The 24518-nt window shown below is 41.4% G+C and overlaps 1 protein-coding gene and 2 long non-coding RNA genes across 3 annotated transcripts in view; all 3 read right to left on the bottom strand.

Moving 5' to 3' along the window:
- Window positions 1-1262: 1262 nt before the first annotated feature.
- Window positions 1263-24518, bottom strand: part of LOC121559056 (multiple PDZ domain protein) — a 64778-nt gene continuing 41522 nt past the window's right edge. The window contains 18 exon segments of the mRNA XM_045216838.1: window positions 1263-1684; window positions 1945-2068; window positions 2680-2783; window positions 3245-3349; window positions 3546-3668; window positions 7418-7461; window positions 7767-7878; window positions 7981-8076; window positions 8896-9043; window positions 9310-9500; window positions 15194-15254; window positions 16587-16655; window positions 17188-17277; window positions 18641-18884; window positions 19380-19464; window positions 19669-19740; window positions 20075-20143; window positions 23169-23252. Coding sequence (XP_045072773.1) covers window positions 1538-1684; window positions 1945-2068; window positions 2680-2783; window positions 3245-3349; window positions 3546-3668; window positions 7418-7461; window positions 7767-7878; window positions 7981-8076; window positions 8896-9043; window positions 9310-9500; window positions 15194-15254; window positions 16587-16655; window positions 17188-17277; window positions 18641-18884; window positions 19380-19464; window positions 19669-19740; window positions 20075-20143; window positions 23169-23252 — 1968 coding nt within the window. The 3' untranslated portion in view covers window positions 1263-1537.
- LOC123485722 lies at window positions 18869-19730 on the bottom strand. Its single transcript, XR_006659126.1, has 3 exons — window positions 19669-19730; window positions 19380-19464; window positions 18869-18884 (listed from the first exon to the last, which is right to left on the bottom strand). It is a non-coding gene; the product is annotated as an uncharacterized LOC123485722 (long non-coding RNA).
- On the bottom strand, window positions 20102-23896 carry LOC123485723. Its single transcript, XR_006659127.1, has 3 exons — window positions 23863-23896; window positions 23142-23252; window positions 20102-20143 (listed from the first exon to the last, which is right to left on the bottom strand). It is a non-coding gene; the product is annotated as an uncharacterized LOC123485723 (long non-coding RNA).

Here is a 24518-nt window from a genome sequence, read left to right on the forward strand (position 1 = left end):
GAGTAGTCTACTATGATGAGGTCCATTCTGAAGGAGACATACAGTGATGTCAGTAGTCTACTATGATGAGGTCCATTCTGAAGGAGACATACAGTGATGTGAGTAGTCTACTATGATGAGGTCCATTCTGAAGGAGACATACAGTGATGTGAGTAGTCTACTATGATGAGGTCCATTCTGAAGGAGAAATACAGTGATGTGAGTTGTCTACTATGATGAGGTCCATTTTGAAGGAGACATACAGTGATGTGAGTAGTCTACTATGATGAGGTCCATTTTGAAGGAGTCATACAGTGATGTGAGTAGTCTACTATGATGAGGTCCATTCTGAAGGAGTCATACAGTGATGTGAGTAGTCTACTATGATGAGGTCCATTTTGAAGGAGACATACAGTGATGTGAGTAGTCTACTATGATGAGGTCAATTTTGAAGGAGAAATACAGTGATGTGAGTAGTCTACTATGATGAGGTCCATTCTGAAGGAGTCATACAGTGATGTGAGTAGTCTACTATGATGAGGTCCATTTTGAAGGAGACATACAGTGATGTGAGTAGTCTACTATGATGAGGTCCATTCTGAAGGAGACATACAGTGATGTGAGTAGTCTACTATGATGAGGTCCATTTTGAAGGAGACATACAGTGATGTGAGTAGTGAGTAGTCTACTATGATGAGGTCAATTTTGAAGGTGACATACAGTGATGTGAGTAGTCTACTATGATGAGGTCCATTCTGAAGGAGACATACAGTGATGTGAGTAGTCTACTATGATGAGGTCCATTTTGAAGGAGACATACAGTGATGTGAGTAGTCTACTATGATGAGGTCCATTCTGAAGGAGTCATACAGTGATGTGAGTAGTCTACTATGATGAGGTCCATTTTGAAGGAGACATACAGTGATGTGAGTAGTCTACTATGATGAGGTCCATTCTGAAGGAGACATACAGTGATGTGAGTAGTCTACTATGATGAGGTCCATTTTGAAGGAGACATACAGTGATGTGAGTAGTGAGTAGTCTACTATGATGAGGTCAATTTTGAAGGTGACATACAGTGATGTGAGTAGTCTACTATGATGAGGTCCATTTTGAAGGAGACATACAGTGATGTGAGTAGTCTACTATGATGAGGTCCATTTTGAAGGAGACATACAGTGATGTGAGTAGTCTACTATGATGAGGTCCATTTTGAAGGAGTCATACAGTGATGTGAGTAGTCTACTATGATGAGGTCCATGAGTAGTCTACTATGATGAGGTCCATTTTGAAGGAGTCATACAGTGATGTGAGTAGTCTACTATGATGAGGTCCATTTTGAAGGAGTCATACAGTGATGTGAGTAGTCTACTATGATGAGGTCCATTTTGAAGGAGTCATACAGTGATGTGAGTAGTCTACTATGATGAGGTCCATTTTGAAGGAGACGTACAGTGATGTGAGTAGTCTACTATGATGAGGTCCATTTTGAAGGAGATGTACATGTACATAGACACATAGAAATACATTACAGGGTTCGGTTGTGTGAGGACTACACTCAGGAGAGTACGGTGAGGACTACAGTTCCCTTGGTGTTCTTCAGTATGGCGACGGCGCCGGCGTGAGTGACCCCCTCCAGACTGTGACCGTTCACAGCGATGATCTGATCCCCACGCTGCAGCCTGCCATCTTCAATCGCTGCTCCCTGGAGAGAGAGAGAGAAATGCAGAGAGAGAGAGAGACACTGCATCAATCACCATGGCATCAAACACGGTTGCAAAGTTTGAGTTTCAACTTGCGTTGCAAGACAGTCCAGTGAGTTTTGATAGTCGTAAGACACAAGGAATTTACAGTAGAATGACAGGTATATTGAACTCACATTGAGGACTAAAATAACATGTTACCTTTCTAAATGAAATAGACAGAGGTCTTTGTGTTACCTTTCTAAAGGAAATAGACAGTTACCTTTCCAAAGACAGTTTTGACGTAGATGGGCAGGTCTCCGTGGGGACTGCTGAATCCTCCAACTATACTGAAGCCTAGACCCAGAGCACCTCTGTCCAGACGGATGGTTCTATAAAACTGGGGACTATAAGAGATATAAAAAATAACAACATGTGTCATGATCGTTGAGAGACGGGAGGTGCAGCGTGGTATGCGAACATGTTTATTAAACCAAATAAACATTAAAGAAACAACGTAACGTGAAGTCCTCAGGCTAAACCCATACAAGCCTAACACGGAACAAGATCCCACAACTAAGGTAGGCACAGGCTACTTATGTATGATCCCCAATCAGAGACAACGAGCGACAGCTGTCTCTGATTGGGAATCACACCCGGCCAAACATAGATATACAATACCTAGAACAAAAACATAGAATTTCTAGCATAGAATCTCACGCCTTGACCAAACCAACTAAAGACAACAGGCCTCTCAAGGTCAGGGCGTGACAACATGTAAGATTTGCCATCCTCTATCTGATATGCGGGGTGTGGCAATGGCTCATACCAAACTGTTGAGTTTGTGAAAAGTTTTAAACAAATAGCTTACAACCTGGACTATCTGCATTGACCATTTTTCATGATTCATTGCATTGATTAAATAAGTGTTAAAAGATTGATATACGGTGGCCCTGAGGGGCAAAATAGTTGTGAATTAATGTGTGTTAAATATTTATAAACAGCAATACATTCCCACCTCATGTTGTTGTGTAGGGTAGCTGGTCCTGTGGAGGGGATACCTACATCTCCCTGGCCCTGTCCTCCTCCACAGCCCTCAGCCACCGACCCTGTAGTCAGCACCTGAAGAACAACAAGACTTTATTCATCCATATGAAACAGTGTCTTCTGCTGTACCCAACTCCTCTGATACACACATATAGACATTAGTTTGGAGAGAGACTGGAGCAGCGGACAAACACAGTGCAGTGCCCGGTGAGCAGTTTCAGAGTTAAGTGCCTTGCTCAAGGGCACAAGTGCAGATTGTTATCTTTCTAGGATGTGTCACCTGTGATGGAGTTTGTTGTGTGTGTGATGGTGTGTGTCACCTGTAGGGTGATGGTGTTTGTTGTGTGAGTGATGGTGTGTGTCACCTGTAGGGTGATGGTGTTTGTTGTGTGTGTGTGTGTGTGTGTGTGTGTGTGTGTGTGTGTGTGTGTGTGTGTGTGTGTGTGTGTGTGTGTGTGTGTGTGTGTGTGTGTGTGTGTGTGTGTGATGGTGTTTGTCACCTGTAGGGTGATGGTGTGTGTGATGGTGTGTGTCACCTGTAGGGTGATGGTACCACTGATGGTCTTCAGCAGAGCTCCAGCTTGGATGTGGCTCATCCCCTCAGTGGAGACATCGTTAATACTCACCATAAAGTCTCCTACCTGTGAGATGGAGGGAAAGAGAGGGAGAGGGAGAGAGAGAGAGAGAGAGAGAGAGAGAGAGAGAGAGAGAGAGAAGCGAATACAGGCAGACAGAATGGTAGGACATGTTCACACACAGATACGTTGATTAAAGAGTTGATTTATTTGATTTTGTAAGCATGCACACGCACACGCACACGCACAGAGAGAGACTTACATAGATTTGGTGTGTCCTGGCAGCCAGTCCAATAGGGTCCATAGTAGCAATGAAGAGAGGTACGTCTCCATGAGGAGAACCAACCCCACCAGCTACACTCAGACCCAGAGAGTCACACGAACCCTGGAGTAACATAACATATAGACTTTATCTACCAACCATATACAGTACCAGTCAAAAGTTTTGGACACACCTACTCATTCAAGGGTTTGTCTTTATTTTTATTATTGTCTACATTGTAGAATAATAGTGAAGACATCAAAACTATGAAATAACACATATCGAATTATGTAGTAACTAAAAAAGTGTTAAACAAATCAAGATATATTTTATATTAGAGATTCTTCAAAGTATCCATCCTTTGCCTTGATGACAGCTTTGCACACTCTTGGCATTCTCTCAACCAGCTTCACCTGGAATGCTTTTCCAACAGTCTTGAAGGAGTTCCCACATATGCTGAGCACTTGTTGGCTGCTTTTCCATCACTCTGCGGTCCGACTCATCTCAAACCATCTCAATTTGGTTGAGGTCGGGGGATTGTGGAGGCCAGGTCATCTGATGCAGCACTCCATCACTCTCCTTCTAGGTAAAATAGCTCTTACACAGCCTGGAGGTGTGTTGGGTCATTGTCCTGTTGAAAAACAAATGATAGTCCCACTAAGCCCAAACCAGATGGGATGGTGTATCGCTGCAGAATGCTGTGGTAGCCATGATGGTTAAGTGTGCCTTGAATTCTAAATAAATCACAGACAGTGTCACCAGCAAAGCACCCCCCACACCATCACACCTCCTCCTCCATGCTTTACGGTGTGAACCATACATGTGGAGATCATCCGTTCACCTACTCTGCGTCTCACAAAGACTCGGCGGTTGGAACCAAAAATCTCAAATTTGGACTCATCAGACCAAAGGACAGATTTCCACCGGTCTAATGTCCATTGCTTGTGTTTCTTGGCCCAAGAAAGTCTCTTCTTCTTATTGGTGTCCTTTAGTAGTGGTTTCTTTGCAGCAATTCGACCATGAAGGCCTGATTCACGCAGTCTCCTCTGAACAGTTGATGTTGAGATGTGTCTTTTACTTGAACTATGTGAAGCATTTATTTGGCCTGCAATCTGAGGTGCAGTTAACTCTTATGAACTTATCCTCTGCAGCAGAGGTAACTCTGGGTCTTCCTTTCCTGTGGCGGTCCCCATGAGAGTTAGTTTCATCATAGCGCTTGATGGTTTTTGCGACTGCACTTGAAGAAACTTAGAAGGGTGGCTATTTGAAAAATCTCAAATATAAAATATATTTTGATTTGTTTAAAACTTTTTGGGTTACTACATGATTCCATATGTGTTATTTCATAGTTCTGATGTCTTCACTATTACTCTACAATGTAGAAATCAGTAAAAATAAACAAAAACCCTGGATGAGTAGGTGTGTCCAAACTTTTGACTGGTACTGTATATTCCATATAACAACCATATATATTCCATATAACAACCATATATATTCCATATAACAACCATGTATATTCCATATAACAACCATGTATATTCCATATAACAACCATGTATATTCCATATAACAACCATGTATATTCCATAGAACAACCATATATATTCCATAGAACAACCATGTATATTCCATAGAACAACCATATATATTCCATATAACAACCATATATATTCCATATAACAACCATATATATTCCATATAACAACCATATATATTCCATATAACAACCATATATATTCCATATAACAACCATATATATTCCATATAACAACCATGTATATTCCATATAACAACCATATATATTCCATATAACAACCATATATATTCCATATAACAACCATGTATATTCCATATAACAACCATGTATATTCCATATAACAACCATATATATTCCATATAACAACCATGTATATTCCATATAACAACCATGTATATTCCATATAACAACCATATATATATTCCATATAACAACCATGTATATTCCATATAACAACCATGTATATTCCATAGAACAACCATGTATATTCCATATAACAACCAAATATATTCCATTTAACAACCATATATTTTCCATATAACAACCATATATATTCCATATAACAACCATGTATATTCCATATAACAACCAAATATATTCCATTTAACAACCATATATTTTCCATGTAACAACCATATATTTTCCATATAACAACCATATATATTCCATATAACCATGTATATTCCATATAACAACCATATATATTCCATATAACAACCATATATATATTCCATATAACAACCATATATATTCCATATAACAACCATATATTTTCCATATAACAACCATATATATTCCATATAACCATGTATATTCCATATAACAACCATATATATTCCATATAACAACCATATATATATTCCATATAACAACCATATATATTCCATATAACAACCATATATTTTCCATATAACAACCATATATATTCCATATAACCATGTATATTCCATATAACAACCATATATATTCCATATAACAACCATATATATATTCCATATAACAACCATATATATTCCATATAACAACCATATATTTTCCATATAACAACCATATATATTCCATATAACCATGTATATTCCATATAACAACCATATATATTCCATATAACAACCATATATATATTCCATATAACAACCATATATATTCCATATAACAACCATATATTTTCCATATAACAACCATATATATTCCATATAACCATGTATATTCCATATAACAACCATGTATATTCCATATAACAACCAAATATATTCCATTTAACAACCATATATTTTCCATATAATAACCATATATTTTCCATATAACAACCATATATATTTCATATAACCATGTATATTCCATATAACAACCATATATATTCCATATAACAACCATATATATATTCCATATAACAACCATATATATTCCATATAACAACCATATATATTCCATATAACAACCATGTATATTCCATATAACAACCATATATATTCCATATAACAACCATATATATTCCATATAACAACCATATATATTCCATATAACAACCATGTATATTCCATATAACAACCATATATATTCCATATAACAACCATGTATATTCCATATAACAACCATATATATTCCATATAACAACCATATATATTCCATATAACAACCATATATATATTCCATATAACAACCATATATATTCCATATAACAACCATATATATTCCATATAACAACCATATATATATTCCATATAACAACCATATATATTCCATATAACAACCATATATATATTCCATATAACAACCATATATATATTCCATATAACAACCATATATATTCCATATAACAACCATATATATATTCCATATAACAACCATATATATATTCCATATAACAACCATATATATTCCATATAACAACCATATATATATTCCATATAACAACCATATATATATTCCATATAACAACCATATATATATTCCATATAACAACCATATATATTCCATATAACAACCATATATATATTCCATATAACAACCATATATATATTCCATATAACAACCATATATATTCCATATAACAACCATATATATATTCCATATAACAACCATATATATTCCATATAACAACCATATATATATTCCATATAACAACCATATATATTCCATATAACAACCATATATATTCCATATAACAACCATATATATTCCATATAACAACCATATATATATTCCATATAACAACCATATATATTCCATATAACAACCATATATATATTCCATATAACAACCATATATAGTCCAGCTTTGCTCAGCATTTGCACTGATAGAAAATGACCAAAACCAGAAGTACTGTATATCCCACCTTATGTATAACCACTGTCCTTATCTCATGGTAGTCTTCAAATGCTGTGGAGGAAAATATCATTTTATTACTGAAAAGGATGTTTAAATGTTCACTTGTTCACGCCCATTCAATGACTTTACAGCATTGGATTGGTGTCTACCGTGACCAGTGTTAACAACCAGAAATCCCATAATCAGAGAGTGAATCCCTCACAGTAGAAGCCTCCTCTCTGGCGTCTCTCTTTCTCCCTCTGGTGGCTTAACTTTACTGTAGTTTACTTTAAGTTACTTTTTTACAGTTGATTTGACTATTACAGTTGTTTAAAACACTGGTGAAATATGTTATGAGAAGCCTCCATCTCACTCACGGTAGCCCTCTCCTCTCTGGCGTCTCTCTGTCTCCCCCTGGTGGTGACCCTGGACATCACACACACCGGAGGGGGTCAGGGTGGAGCTGCCACTACCACCGGAGTCACCACTCTGGACAACACAACATTATAAAACCACAGACCAGGTGGAGTTTGACAAAGAGAAACGCAAAGCCCAGTATGACGATAGACATGACGTGGTGGGTAAAGAGGCTATGAGGCGCGGTGTTTTACCTGGCTTCCACAAGAGTAGTGAACACCCGGCTTTGAAGCGAGCAACCTCTAGGATCACTGTTCCATTACTGCAGCTCTGAGAGACACGACAGAGAGATGAGAGAGGACTTAAACCTGGGTGTGTGTGTGTGTGTGTGTGTGTGTGTGTGTGTGTGTGTGTGTGTGTGTGTGTGTGTGTGTGTGTGTGTGTGTGTGTGTGTGTGTGTGTGTGTGTGTGTGTGTCTGTGTGTGTGTGTGTGTGTGTGTGTGTGTGTGTGTGTGTGTCTGTGTGTGTGTGTGTGTGTGTGTGTGTGTGTGTGTGTGTGTGTGTGTGTGTGTGTGTGTGTGCTGTGTGTGTGTGTGTGTGTGTGTGTGTGTGTGTGTGTGTGTGTGTGTGTGTGTGTGTGTGTGTGTGTGTGTGTGTGTGTGTGTGTGTGTGTGTGTGTGTGTGTGTGTGTGTGTGTGTGTGTGTGTGTGTGTGTGTGTGTGTGTTGTGTGTGTGTGTGTGTGTGTGTGTGTGTGTGTGTGTGTGTGTCGTGTGTGTCAGATCTGTAGCAGTGCCGTCACGTCTTCCTGTGTGGCTTCGCTGACTTCCTCTCTAACAACTGAGGTGTGTGTGTATCAGCGCGGTGACATGTTTCTGTGTGGCTGATCTGACATCCTCTCTCTGTGTGTGTGTGTGTGTGTGTGTGTGTGTGTGTGTGTGTGTGTGTGTGTGTGTGTGTGTGTGTGTGTGTGTGTGTGTGTATCAGTGGAGGCTGCTGGGGGGACAGCTCAATGGCTGGAACTGAGCATATGTGTGTGTGTGATGTGTGTGATGTGTGTGTCGAGCGTCTTTATAGTGTGTGTGAGTGTGTTCTGTGTGCTGTGTCTGTGTTCTGTAGTGTGTGTGTGTGTGTGTGTGTGTGTATCACACCTGTAACAGCGAGGTAACGTGTTCCTGTGTAGCTGTTCTGACATCCTCTCTGTTGACTGACAGGATCTGGTCTCCTAGAAACAGCCGACCGTCTCCATCAGCCACACCCCCTCGAATGATCTCAGACACAAACACACCTATGTCGTTGCTAGTGGAAACATCAAGATGTCAACATAATAACATTTATGACAGTTGAGAACCAGCTGACAGCTGAAAACCAGTTTGACAGTTGAAAACCAGTTGACAGCTAAAACCAGTAGATAGTTGCAAAACCAGTAGATAGTTGAGAACCAGTGGACAGCTGAAAACCAGTAGACAGTTGAGAACCAGTGGACAGCTGAAAATCAGTAGATAGTTGAGAACCAGTGTACAGCTAAAAATCAGTTGACAACCAGTTGAAAAGCAGTCCCCTACCTCTTCCCTACAGTGCTGAGCCCCAGGGTCTGTCCAGGTTGTGGTCTGAGCTCCAGCTGGAAGACGTCCCACAGGTCCTCCTCCCTGTACTCCTGGTGTCTGAACACCGTGAGACGCACCCTCTGAGGGGTCAGCCTCAACACCCCTATAGCCTCCTCATGGGTGGCCTGGCCCAGGTCTATACCATTCACCTGGAGGGAGGGAGAGAGGAGGGAGAGAGGGAGAGAGAGGGAGGGAGGGGAGAGAGAGGAAGAGAGAGAGAGAGAGAGAGAGAGAAAGAGAGAGAGGAAGAGAGAGGAGAGAATAGGAGGAGGGAGTAGATTCAGCTGGTCCTAGATCCCTCCCCATCCCTCCCCCTTGGCCCTAACCCTCAATGTTACCATGTCTGAAAGGTCTGGACAGGTATCAGCAGTGTAGTGATAGGGCTTCTACCATACCTTCTAATAACCATACTTAGATATGGGAACCTCTAAGTATAACATACCTCTAATATAACCTCTAATATAACCATACCTCTAATATAACCATACCTCTAATATAACCATTACCTCTAAATAACCATACCTCTAATATAACCTCTAATATAACCATACCTCTAATATAACCTCTAATATAACCATACCTCTAATATAACCATACCTCTAATATAACCTCTAAATAACCATATCTCTAATATAACCATACCTCTAATACCAACCTCTAATATAACCATACCTCTAAATAACCATACCTCTAATATAACCATACCTCTAATATAACCTCTATTAACCATACCTCTAATATAACCATACCTCTAATATAACTCTAATATAACCATACCTCTAATATAACCGTACCTCTAATATAACCCTACCTCTAATATAACCATACCTCTAATATAACCTCTAATATAACCATACCTCTAATATAACCATACCTCTAATATAACCATACCTCTAATATAACCTATAATATAACCATACCTCTAATATAACCATACCTCTAATATAACCGTACCTCTAATATAACCCTACCTCTAATATAACCTCTAATATAACCATACCTCTAATATAACCATACCTCTAATATAACCTCTAATATAACCATACCTCTAATATAACCCTACCTCTAATATAACCTCTAATATAACCATACCTCTAATATAACCATACCTCTAATATAACCATACCTCTAATATAACCTCTAATATAACCTCTAATATAACCATACCTCTAATATAACCATACCTCTAATATAACCTAAAATATAACCATACCTCTAATATAACCTCTAATATAACCATACCTCTAATATAACCTCTAATATAACCATACCTCTAATATAACCATACCTCTAATATAACCTCTAATATAACCATACCTCTAATATAACCATACCTCTAATATAACCATACCTCTAATATAACCATACCTCTAATATAACCTCTAATATAACCATACCTCTAATATAACCTCTAATATAACCATACCTCTAATATAACCATACCTCTAACAACCATACCTCTAATATAACCCACCCAATAAACCTCTAATATAACCATACCTCTAATATAACCCTACCTCAATATAACCTCTAATATAACCATACCTCTAATATAACATACCCTAATATAACTAATATAACCATAAAATAACCAATAAAAAAATATAACAATAATATAACCAAAAATAAATACAATATAAATATCTAATATAACATACCTCTAAATAACCTCTAAAAAATACAAATAACAACTAATAAAAAATAACAATATAACATACCAATAAACCATACCAAAAAATCTAATATAAAATAAAAAATAAATAAAACAAATAAAAAATATAACCAATATAACATACAAAAACCATACCCAATAAACCATATCTAATATAACCTCTAATATAACATAAAATTATAACATAAAATAAATAAACATACCTCTAATAACAAGAAATAAGATGAGGGCATATGCCGGGCAAAGTTTGTTACGGCCCCTGGGATGATCTTGATTTATTATTAGAATGCCCAGGAGACCGCAGCAAGCCGGCAGCCCGCAGATCTTTTACACGCACTCAATACTACATTTCCCACAATGCAACGGTGATTTAACGCACCAAGCGGTAGGTGCTTCATTTCAATATTTATTGGACAGCAGTGTCAGCATCACAGTAAAATTAACTTTCAGATACCCATCAAAAATGGCAAAACGGAAGGTGGACACTGAGAACCGGGGTTTCAAAACAAGGTGTGGAGTCGGAGTATATGTTCACGGAGGTAGCTGGAAAACCTGTGTGTTTCTGTGTGGAGAAAGTGTGGGCGGTACTGAAAGAGTATAATCTGAGACGACATTATGAAACGAAACACGCGGAATTAAAACGAGGCTCAAATTCGACAGGCTTGTTTAAAAAAGCCAAATCACAAGGCCAGGCTGCTGTCAAGGCCAGTTTTATTTTGGCAGAAGAGATCGCTTAAATCAGCCCGGCCATTTAGTGTGAGGGGGGATTTCATCAAAAACTGCATGATTAAAAGTTTGTGACGAAGTTTGCCGAGAAAAAAAGGCAACTCTTTTTAAATGTGAGTTGAGCAGAAACACCATTGAGTAGACAGTTGTATCAATCTAAAAGAGCAGCTTGAGAAAAAGGGAAAAGATTTATTGATATTCTTTGTGTGGATGAGAGCACCGACATTTCTGACATTGCCCAGTTGTCAATTTTATCGCGGAGAGTGGACTCCAGCCTAAGCGTGACAGAGGAGCCATTTTTGGTTTACGTCCTATGCATGGCACAACTACGTGGGGATGATTTGTAGGAAGAGGTGTAAGGATGTAAATGAGATGGAGCTGCCTTGGGAAAATTGTGGGTTTGACAACCGACGGAGCACCTGCGATGTGTGGACACAGGAGCGAGAGGGCGAAGATAGGGAAAAGATGCAAGAGGAAAACGACAGGGATGACAGCATCATTGTATCATACACCAGGAAGCAGCGAAGGTAAAGCCCTGAAAATGGAGATGTAATGAGATATTACGACGTTAACATCAGAAAATGAATACAGTAAGATGAGAGTTAGAAACGGAGCATGGGATTTGCATCACACAGAGGTGCGATATAAGCCAGGGAAAGGTGTTAAAGATGTTTCGAGCTTCGGAGGGAGATTTGTCGTTTTGGACAGCAAAGGGAAAGACACAACACAACTCCGAGACGAAATTTTTGTGTGAAATGGCTTTTTGTGTGAATTGACGAGTCATCTGAATGAAATGAACTTAGCTGCAGGTGGGATCATGTATCTTGATATGTACAGTACAGTGAAGGCATTTAAAACCAAACTGACTCTGTGGGAGACGAGATGGGAAAGAAAATTTGAGCACTTTCCCAGCTGCCAGACCATGAAAGAGAAGCTCCTACCAGTGCGCTCCCGAGCGCACAGTTGGCTGATAAAAGAGGTATGCTTGCCGCTGACTTTCGACCCGATTTGCTGACTTTGAAGGACAAAAAAGCAGGTTGGAACTGCTCGGTAACCCATTTGCTGTTGAGGGAAAGTCACCACCAAACCTCCAAATGGAGTTGATTGAACTCAACGAAAGATGCACTGAGGGAAAATATGGAGTGGGTGATGGGAGTTGGTCCTCCCCGACACAATGCCCCAGCTGCGATAGGTGCAAAGATGTTTGACAGCACATACCGTGTGAACAACGTTTTTTTGATGAACCTGGAACAAAACATAAAAATGACTTATCAAGACCTCCACTCAACCCTGAGGATTTTCAGCTGTGAGCCTACCCTCGAACATTGACCGAACTGGAAAAGATGGGACACCACCAAGTATCACCCCCAACCTCAAACAAGTGAACATTATGTGCAATCACATATTTAGAGTTTTTATCAGTTAATTTAAAAGTTAAAGTTTAATATTGTTTTCACTGCACGTTACTTCTCCTTAAACAAAGTGTTGTTTTTGATTAATAGATTTTTGGAACTTTATTTATGTATTCAATCCAATTATATTTTTAAAAATATTTCAGTTGAGTGGATGATAGAAAATTCTATTATTTTTTTTTTCTTTGAAGTAAATTTAGCCCACTTTTGCTAAAATAGAAAATATAGGTATGATGGTGCTTGAATAGGTTTTTTCATTTAATGTTCATGTATGGGGATTTTTATATAAAGGAAATTTGTCTTTTGTGTCTGTTGAAAATTAAAGATTATGAAGAGCCATAAGAAAATATTGTTATATTGATATATTGGAATATATGTTAGGTTTTAGTAGGTTAATTAGGTTACTAGACTATATCGCGCATTTAAAAATTTAATGAACATCGAACAGTCGGCTTGTAGCTAAAATTATTTGGCTCGTCATTTGATTTGACACCCTGCTCTAATATAACCATACCTCTAATATAACCATACCTCTAATATAACCATACCTCTAATATAACCTATAATATAACCATACCTCTAATATAACCATACCTCTAATATAACCATACCTCTAATATAACCTCTAATATAACCATACCTCTAATATAACCATACCTCTAATATAACCCTCTAATATAACCATACTCTAATATAACCATACCTCTAATATAACCTTAATATAACCATACCTCTAATATAACCATACCTCTAATATAACCTCTAATAACCATACCTTTAATATAACCAACCCCTAATATAACCATACCTCTAATATAACCATACCTCTAATATAACCATACCTCTAATATAACCTCTAATATAACCATACCTCTAATATAAACCATACCTCTAATATAACCATACCTCTAATATAACCTCTAATATAACCATACCTCTAATATAACCTCTAATATAACATACCTCTAATATAACCTCTAATATAACCATACCTCTAATATAACCTCTAATATAACCATACCTCTAATATAACCTCTAATATAACCATACCTCTAATATAACCTCTAATATAACCATACCTCTAATATAACCATACCTCTAATATAACCTCTAATATAACCATACCTCTAATATAACCATACCTCTAATATAACCTCTAATATAACCATACCTCTAATATAAACCTAAATATAACCATACCTCTAATATAACCATACCTCTAATATAACCATACCTCTAATATAACCTCTAATATAACCATACCTCTAATATAACCATACCTCTAATATAACCATACCCAAATAACCCCTAATATAACCTCTAATATAAAAGCTCTAATATAACATATAAAAACTAAATAACAACAAATAACATACTAATATAAATACCCTAAATAACATAAAAAATAAAATATAACCAATATAACCATACCTAATATAACATACCTCAAAAACCTCAAAAACATACCTAAATAACCCACTCTAAATAACTCAAATAACCATACCTCAAATAACCATACCTCAAATAACCAACCAATATAACCTCTAATACAACCTCTAATATAACCATACCTCTAATATAACCATACCCTAAATAACATACCTCTATATAACCTCTAATATAACCATACCTCTAATATAACCATACCTCTAATATAACAATATAACTCTAATATAACCATAGCTCTAATATAACCATACCTCTAATATAACCTCTAATATAACCATACCTCTAATATAACCATACCTCTAATATAACCTCTAATATAACCATACCCTATTATAACCATACCTCTAATATAACCATACCTCTAAATAACCCCTAATATAACCTCTAATATAAACCATACCTCTAATATAACCAATATAACCATACTCTAATATAACCACACCTCTACCCACTGTCTGATGTCTCTCAGAGCTGCTCCGCCGTGTGTGTGTGTGTGTATAACCACCAGTGTGTGTGTGAGTCTATGTTCCTCCGCCTGTGTGTGTGTGTGTGTGTGTGTGTGTGTGTGTGTGTGTAGCCACACCTCTAGCACCTGGTCTCCAGCCCACAGCCTCCGTCTCTCGAGCTGCTCCTCCATCATTAACCTCATGGATTAAGGCCCCCTGGTGGAAAGAGAGAGATCACTAACCTCATGGATTATTATGGACCCCCTGGTGGTGGAGAGAGAGATCATTAACCTCATGGATTATTATGGCCCCCTGGTGGAGGGAGAGATCAAACTCATGGATTATTATGGCCCCCTGGTGGAGAAGAGAGAGAGATCATTAACCCCATGCTGATTATTATGGCCCCCTGGTGGGAGAAGAGAGAGGATTAACCTCATGGATTATTATGGGCCTGGTGGAGAAGAGAGAGAGATCATAACCTTATGGATTATTATGGGCCCCTGGTGGAGGAGAGAGATATAACCTCATGGATTATTATGGCTCCCCTGGTGGAGAGAGAGAGAGATCATTAACCATGGATTATTATGGCCCGGGTGGAGGAGAGAGATAGGATATATGGCAGGAGAAGAGAGAGATCATTAACATGGATTATTATGGCCCCCCTTGGTGGAGGAGAGAGAGATCATTAACCTCATGGATTATTATGGCCCCCTGGTGGAGAAGAGAGAGATCATTAACCTCATGGATTATTATGGCCCCTGTGGAGAAGAGAGAGATCATTAACCTCATGGATTATTATGGCCCCTGGTGGAGAAGAGAGAGATCATTAACCTCATGGATTATTATGGCCCCTGGTGGAGGGAGAGATCATTAACCTCATGGATTATTGTGGCCCCCTGGTGGAGAAGAGAGAGAGATCATTAACTTCATGGATTATTAGGCCCCTGGCAGGAGAAGAGAGAGATTATTAACCTCATGGATTATTGTGTCCTGGTGGAGGAGAGAGAGAGATCATTAACCTCATGGATTATTGTGGCCCCTGGTGGGAAGAGAGAGAGATCATTAACCTCATGGATTATTATGGCCCCCTGGTGGAGGAGAGAGAGATCATTAACCTCATGGATTATTATGGCCCCCTGGTGGAGAAGAGAGAGATCATTAACTCATGGATTATTGTGGCCCCTGGTGGAGAAGAGAGATCATTAACCTCATGGATTATTATGGCCCTGGTGGAGGAGAGAGAGATCATTAACCTCATGGATTATCTATGGCTCCCCTGGTGGAGGAGAGAGAGAGATCATTAACCTCATGGATTATCTATGGTCCGCTGGTGGAGAAGAGAGATCTCTCTCTCTCTCTCTCTTCTCTCTCTCTCTCTCTCTCTTCTCTCTCTCTCTCTCTCTCTCTCTCTCTTCTCTCTCTCTGTCTCTCTCTGTCTCTCTCTCTCTCTCCCTCTCTCTCTCTCTCTCTCTCTCCTCTCTCTCTCTCTCTCTCTCTCTCTCTCTCTCTCTCTCTCTCTCTCTCACTTACCAGTAGCGTGCACAACCCCCCACGATGCTGAGGCCCAGGCCCAAGTGTCCTTTACAGATCTCGATGGTGCTGTCAACTCCGGTATTATGGGACAACTCAGGAGGTCAGGGGCCCGTCAATCAGATTGCCCGCTGGAGGAGGAGGAGGCGTCTGGCAGTGCCGACGGAGGAGCGGGAGGAACGGGGGACGGGAGGAAGAGACAGGGATGGAGGGATGGAGAAAAGAGGGAGAGAGAGATGGAGGGATAGAGGGAGGAAGAGGACGAGTCCCCCTCCCATGGGTCCTTGAGCCGCCTGCGTCAGAGCGGCTTTATTCCTGATCAAAACAATAACATCTGTATTAGACATCAAAGTCGCCATCTTGGAAAGATAATTAAAATTGGTGGTCAACAAATGGATGAACGTTCACCACATTTGATAATGAGTAAATTATAATAGTTACTACATAGTAAAAACATACGAATAACACCAGTCAAATTATTTTGATATGGTTTTGATACGTTTGATACAAAACCTTTCTAAATGAAACCTCAAAAAGGGGGCATCTCAACAGCGTGGCAGCGATTCCCATTTACTGTGAAGCGTGTGGTCCTATACTATACCTGGTGAGGATGATCTGGACTTTAGAAGGAGCACTGTTGAGGACGGCTGTAGCTCTGGTGACTACGAAATACAGGATCTGGACCGTTGATCTACAAACAATCACAATGTATTACTATACGAAATACTATATTACTATACGGTATACAATACTACTACATTACTACTACATTATATATATTGCTATACTATAGCTTATACAGGGAACGGGGGCCTCCCGAGTGACGCAGCGGTCTAAGGCATTGCATCGCAGGTGAGGTTCACTACAGACCCGGGTTTGATCCCAGGCTGTGTCACAGCCGGCCGTGATCAGGAGACCAATGAGGCGACGCACAATTGGACCAGGCTGGGGTTAGGGGAGGGTTTGGTCCGACCGGGATTTCTTGTCCCGCGCCTCTCTAGTGACTCCTTGTGGCGAGCCGAGCGCCTGCAAACTGACTTGGCCGCCAGCTGGACGGTGTTTCTCCGACACATTGGTGCGGCTGTCTTCCGGGGTAGCGAGCAGTGCGCCAAGAAGCAGTGAAGCTTGGCAGGGTCGTGTTTGGAGGACGATGGCTCTCGACCTTCGCTCTCCCAAGTCCGTAGGGGAGTTGGCAGCAACGGGACAAGACTGTAACTAGAAATTGGGGAGAAAAAGGGGGTATGGGGGGTTGGTGGGATTTAATCATAGAGGTGGATAGAGAGTCCTTCTGTACCTGGCCATCATAGAGGTGGATAGAGGGTCCTTTTTTGTCTGGCCATCATAGAGGTGGATAGAGGGTCCTTCTTTGTACCTGGCCATCATAGAGGTGGATAGAGGGTCCTTCTTTGTACCTGGCCATCATAGAGGTGGATAGAGGGTCCTTCTTTGTACCTGGCCATCATAGAGGTGGATAGAGGGTCCTTCTTTGTACCTGGCCATCATAGAGGTGGATAGAGGGACCTTCTTTGTACCTGGCCATCATAGAGGTGGATAGAGGGACCTTCTTTGTACCTGCCATCATAGAGGTGGATAGAGGGACCTTCTTTGTATCTGGCCATCATAGAGGTGGATAGAGGGATCTTCTTTGTATCTGGCCATAATAGAGGTGGATAGAGGGTCCTTCTTTGTACTCTGGCCATCATAGAGGTGGATAGAGGGTACTTCTTTGTATCTGGCCGTCATAGAGGTGGATAGAGGGTACTTCTTTGTATCTGGCCATCATAGAGGTGGATAGAGGGTCCTTCTTTGTACCTGGCCATCATAGAGGTGGATAGAGGGTCCTTCTTCGTACCTGGCTACTCATAGAGGTGGATAGAGGGTACTTCTTGTATATGGGCCATAATGTCTTCTGTGACAGCATGGGCAACTCCATTCAGGGCTGTCTCCATTCAACTTTCTACTTCTACGAGTCAGTAAAACAAACTGAAAAGGGGGCATACTCCCCACCTGAAGTGTGGGTGTCTCTTTCTATCTCTAAACACACACTGACTAACCTCCAGTAGCTCGCCCCCCACCCGACATCCGTCCTCTCGCCCGCTTGCCCCCTGGGGGGTCGCACCCCAGCCACGTAGACACCGAGGTGGGCTCTGGACTCATCCCTGTCCTCTGTCAGGCTGAGACCCAGACCAGGAACCAGACCCTGGCCCCGGGCATCAGTGCTAGTGACTCCGGGACTCTTCTCCAGCTCTATCATATGGAGCTCACCTGGCAGACTGCCACACCTGGACATCATCTTCTCTGTGAGGGAGGAGAAGAAAACAGAGAAAGCAGCAGAGATGTAGAGAAAGAGAACGAAAGACGGACAAAGGGTTAAAGTAGGAAATGAAGGCCGTGGTCCAGAAACAACTGTTATACACTTGTGGAGGTATGAGAGGACTGGGTAGATTTAAAATCGTGGTAATAGCGCCACCTTTGGAATTATCGCCATATTGCTTTATGCTTGTTACATTTACATTTACATTTTTAGTTTTTAGCAGACGCCTTATCCAGAGCACTACAGTTAGTTAGTGCATACATCTTTTTTTTTTTTTTCATACCCCCTGTGGGAATCGAACCCACAACCCTGGCGTTGCAAACGCCATGCTCTATCAACTGAGCTACATCCCTTGTTCAATCCCTTCCTATCTCCACTGTGTCTAGGGGGATATTGGTTGTTTCTGGCAGGCCTATAATGATGTGCATGTGCATGTGTGTGTGTGTGTGTGTGTGTGGGTGCGTGCACGTGTAACCCACTCCAGCATTCGTCTTCCGTGTCTTGCAGTGTGATTGGTGCAGAGACAGTTGTGGGTCTTCTCCTGGCCGTCCTATTGGCTGTTGGCTGAAGATGCAGGGAAAAACACAGGAATACAGGGTGTGTTCAAAACAAACATGCCCCCCATATATACACATGCAGACAGGTATGTATTAGTGTTAGTGAGATGCTGTATAAGAGCACTATGTGAATAAAAGGGTCTGTTTTGGGGTTATGGTTAGGGTGACACAGACACACTGACTCACACACACACACACAGGTGTAACAAACCTTAAAGGGAGTAGGGGTGAAGGGGTTGGCGGGGGAGAGACTAAGGAACAGCCCACTGTGACTCTCGGGCACCTAAACAGGCCAAAGGGAATACACACCATGTACAGAGTACAGACTATTAGGTATAGTTCTGTTGCTATGAGGACAACACCTACTAGACATGACACAACAACCCACACTACCAGCACATGTGCTAGTGCAAAGAGTTGGATAGAATATGCACCTGTTTTAAGCATCCCTGATGTGCCCTCTAGCCAACTCTATGTACCTAGTCTGCAACATAGAGTTGCCAAGCTGTTCTATATTCTAACGTCAAATACTATATGGTATACAGATCCACATTCTACACAGAATATAGCATATCTTTAATACAAAAAATGGAAAGACACACAGAAATACAAAAAACCTTGTTGTTCAGCGAGTCCATGTGCGATGCTGAGGCCTGCCTCTCATGGTTGGAGAGCACAGGAGACAACTGATGGGAAGAAGATATGAAACACAGAGGACAGAGAGAGACAGAGAGAGACAGAGAGAGACAGAGAGAGACAGAGAGAGACAGGAGAGACAGAGAGAGACAGAGAGACGACAGAGAGAGACAGAGAGAGACAGAGAGAGACAGAGAGACGACAGAGAGAGACAGAGAGAGACAGAGAGAGACAGAGAGAGACAGAGAGAGACAGAGAGAGACAGAGAGACGACAGAGAGACGACAGAGAGAGACAGAGAGAGACAGAGAGACGACAGAGAGAGACAGAGAGAGACAGAGAGAGACAGAGAGCGACAGAGAGCGACAGAGAGAGACAGAGAGAGACAGAGAGAGACAGAGAGAGACAGAGAGAGACAGAGAGAGACAGAGAGACGACAGAGAGACGACAGAGAGAGACAGAGAGAGACAGAGAGACGACAGAGAGAGACAGAGAGAGACAGAGAGAGACAGAGAGCGACAGAGAGAGACAGAGAGAGACAGAGAGAGACAGAGAGACGACAGAGAGAGACAGAGAGAGACAGAGAGACGACACAGAGAGAGACAGAGAGAGACAGAGAGAGACAGAGAGCGACAGAGAGAGACAGAGAGAGACAGAGAAACAAGACAGAGAGAGACAGAGAGACGACAGAGAGAGACAGAGAGAGACAGAGAGACGACAGAGAGAGACAGAGAGAGACAGAGAGCGACAGAGAGAGACAGAGAGAGACAGAGAGAGACAGAGAGAGACAGAGAAACAAGACAGAGAGAGACAGAGAGACGACAGAGAGAGACAGAGAGAGACAGAGAGACGACAGAGAGAGACAGAGAGAGACAGAGAGAGACAGAGAGCGACAGAGAGAGAACAGAGAGAGACAGAGAGAGACAGAGAGAGACAGAGAAACAAGACAGAGAGAGACAGAGAGACGACAGAGAGAGACAGAGAGAGACAGAGAGACGACAGAGAGACGACAGAGAGAGACAGAGAGAGACAGAGAGAGACAGAGAGCGACAGAGAGAGACAGAGAGAGACAGAGAGACGACAGAGAGAGACAGAGAGAGACAGAGAGAGACAGAGAGACGACAGAGAGAGACAGAGAGAGACAGAGAGAGACAGAGAGCGACAGAGCGAGACAGAGAGAGACAGAGAGAGACAGAGAGAGACAGAGAGAGACAGAGAGAGACGACAGAGAGAGACAGAGAGAGACAGAGAGAGACAGAGAGACGACAGAGAGAGACAGAGAGAGACAGAGAGAGACAGAGAGCGACAGAGAGAGACAGAGAGAGACAGCGAGAGACAGAGAGAGACAGAGAGAGACGACACATGATATCTAAGGATGTATTTCGTATTTGCAGCATACGCAGAGGGCTTCTATATAAGGTTACATACAGTGCCTTGCAAAAAGTATACATCCCCCCTTGTTTTTCCTATTTTGTTGCATTACAACCTGGAATTTAAATAGATTTTTATTTGATTTCATGTAATGGATATACACAAAAAATAGTCCAAATTGGTGAAGTGAAAGAAAAAAATAACTTGTTCAAAAATTATAATAAATAAATAACGGAAAAGTGGTGTGTGTGCATATGTATTCACCCCTTTGCTATGAAGCCCTAAATAAGATCTGGTGCAACCAATAACCTTCAGAAGTCACATGATTAGTTAAATAAAGTCCACCTGTGTGCAATCTAAGTGTCACATGATCGCACATGATCTCAGTATATACACACCTGGTCTGAAAGGGCCCAGAGTCTGCAACATCACTAAGCAAGGGGCACCACCAAGCAAGCAGCACCATGAAGACCAAGGAGCTCCCAAACAGGTCAGGGACAAAGTTGTGGAGAAGTACATATCAGGCTTGGGTTATTTAAAAAATCTGAAACTTTGAACATCCCACGGAGCACCATTAAATCCATTATTAAAAAATTGAAAGAATATGGCACCACAACAAACCTGCTAAGAGAGGGCCGCCACCAACACTCAGGGAACAGGCAAGGAGGGCATTAATCAGAGAGGCAACAAAGAGACCAAAGATAACCCTGAAGGAGCTGCAAAGCTCCACATGAGATTGGAGTATCTGTCCATAGGACCACTTTAAGCCGTACACCCACAGAGCTGGGCTTTACTGAAAAGTGGCCAGAAAAAGCCATAGCTTAAAGAAAGAAATAAGCAAACACATTTGGTGTTCGCGCAAAAGGCATGTGGGGAGACTCTCCAAACATATGGAAGAAGGTACCTGGTCAGATGAGACTAAAAATTGAGCTTTTTGGCTAACAAGGAAAATGCTAGTGTGGCACAAACCCAACACCTCTCATCACCCCGAGAACACCATCCCCACAGTGAAGAATGGTGGTGGCAGCATCCTGCTGTGGGGATGTTTTTCATCGGCAGGGACTGGGAAACTGGTCAGAATTGAAGGAATGATGGATGGTGCTAAATACAGGGAAATCCTTTGAGGGAAACCTGTTTCAGTGTTCGAGAGATTTGAGACAAGACCTCAGCATACTGCTCAAGCAACACTTGAGTGGTTTAAGGAAAATGTATTGGAATGGCCTAGTCAAAGCCCAGACCTCCATCCAATTGAGAATCTGTGGTATGACTTAAAGATTGCTGTACACCAGTAGAACCCATCCAACTTGGAAGGAGCTGGAGCAGTTTTCCTTGATGAATGGGAAAAAATCCCAGTGGCTAGATGTGCCAAGCTTATAGAGACATACCCCCAAGAGACTTGCAGCTGTAATTGCTGCAAAAGGTGGGTCTACAAGGTGAGGGGGGGGAATAGTAATGCACGCTCAAGTTTTCTGTTTTCTTGTCTTATTTCTTGTTTGTTTCACCCCCAAAAAATGTTTTTGCATCTTCAAAGTGGTAGGCATGTTGTGTAAATCAAATGATACAAAAATCAATTAAAATTCCAGGTTATAAGGCAACAAAATAGGAAAAATGCCAAGGGGAGTGAATACCTTCGCAAGCCACTGTATAGATGTGAGTGTCAGTTCTAAACTAAACCAACCTGTGATTTGTGTTGTCCAGTCTGTACCAGGAAGACAACAGGGTCTCCAGCACTACGGATGGCCTCCACTGCCTGCTCATGACTGGCATCTCTCAGATCCATGCCTCCTACCTGATCAACCATCAATCAATCAACCATCAAATGCATTCATAAAGCCCTTTTTACATCAGCAGTTGTCACAAAGTGCTTTACAGTAAATCTGACTAGACTTCAAAGAGCAAGCAGAAAGAGAAGAAGAAGAAGAAGAAGGAGAAGAAGAAGAAGGAGATGGAGAAGGAGAAGGAGACGGGGAAGGAGAAGGAGAAGGAGAAGGAGAAGGAGACGGAGAAGGAGAAGGAGAAGGAGAAGGAGAAGGAGAAGGAGAAGGAGAAGGAGAAGGAGACAGGAGAAGGAGAAGGAGAAGGAGACGGAGAAGGAGAAGGAGAAGGAGAAGGAGAAGGAGAAGGAGAAGGAGAAGGAGAAGGAGAAGGAGACGGAGAAGCAGAAGCAGAAGCAGAAGGAGAAGGAGAAGGAGAAGGAGAAGGAGAAGGAGAAGAAGAATCACAGTGGAAAACTCCCCAGAAGGAAGAAACACACATTCACATGGGTAAGATACACACACACACACACACACACACACACACACACACACACACACACACACACAAACTCTTTAATGAACACTCCTCTCATACACACAAACACAAACACAAACACACACCCACCCTCCCCCTCTCCCTACCTCCAGTATCCTGTCTCCAGTCTTCAGGGTGCCGCTGTGTCAGCAGGGCTGTCTGGTGTAATGTGTTTAATGAACACTCCTTCTCATCATCCTCTCCACTGCTCAGCCTGCTGCCCATCCCTCTACCTCCCATGATACTGATGCCCAGAGACTGGCCTGAAGAACGCATCAACTGGATTCTGCATGGGGGGTGGGGTGGAGAGAGAGAGAGAGAGAGAGAGAGAGAGAGAGAGAGAGAGAGAGAGAGAGAGAGAGAGAGAGAGAGAGAGAGAGAGAGAGAGAGAGAGAGAGAGAGAGAGAGAGAGAGAGAGAGAGAGAGAGAGAGAGAGAGAGAGAGAGAGAGAGAGAGAGAGAGAGAGAGAGAGAGAGAGAGAGAGAGAGAGAGAGAGAGAGAGAGAGAGAGAGAGAGAGAGAGAGAGAGAGAGAGAGAGAGAGAGAGAGAGAGAGAGAGAGAGAGAGAGAGAGAGAGAGAGAGGGAGAGAGAGATAAGAGAGCAGGAGAGGGGGAGAGAGTGGGAGAAAGCAAAAGAAAGAGAGAAAGAGAGAGCGAGAGAGAGAGCGAGAGAGAGAGAGAGAGAGAGAGAGAGAGAGAGAGAGAGAGAGAGAGAGAGAGAGAGAGAGAGAGAGAGAGAGAGAGAGAGAGAAAGACAGACAGAC

Source organism: Coregonus clupeaformis, unplaced genomic scaffold (assembly GCF_020615455.1).
Source record: "Coregonus clupeaformis isolate EN_2021a unplaced genomic scaffold, ASM2061545v1 scaf0817, whole genome shotgun sequence".
In the NCBI taxonomy this organism is placed as follows: Eukaryota; Metazoa; Chordata; class Actinopteri; order Salmoniformes; family Salmonidae; genus Coregonus; species Coregonus clupeaformis.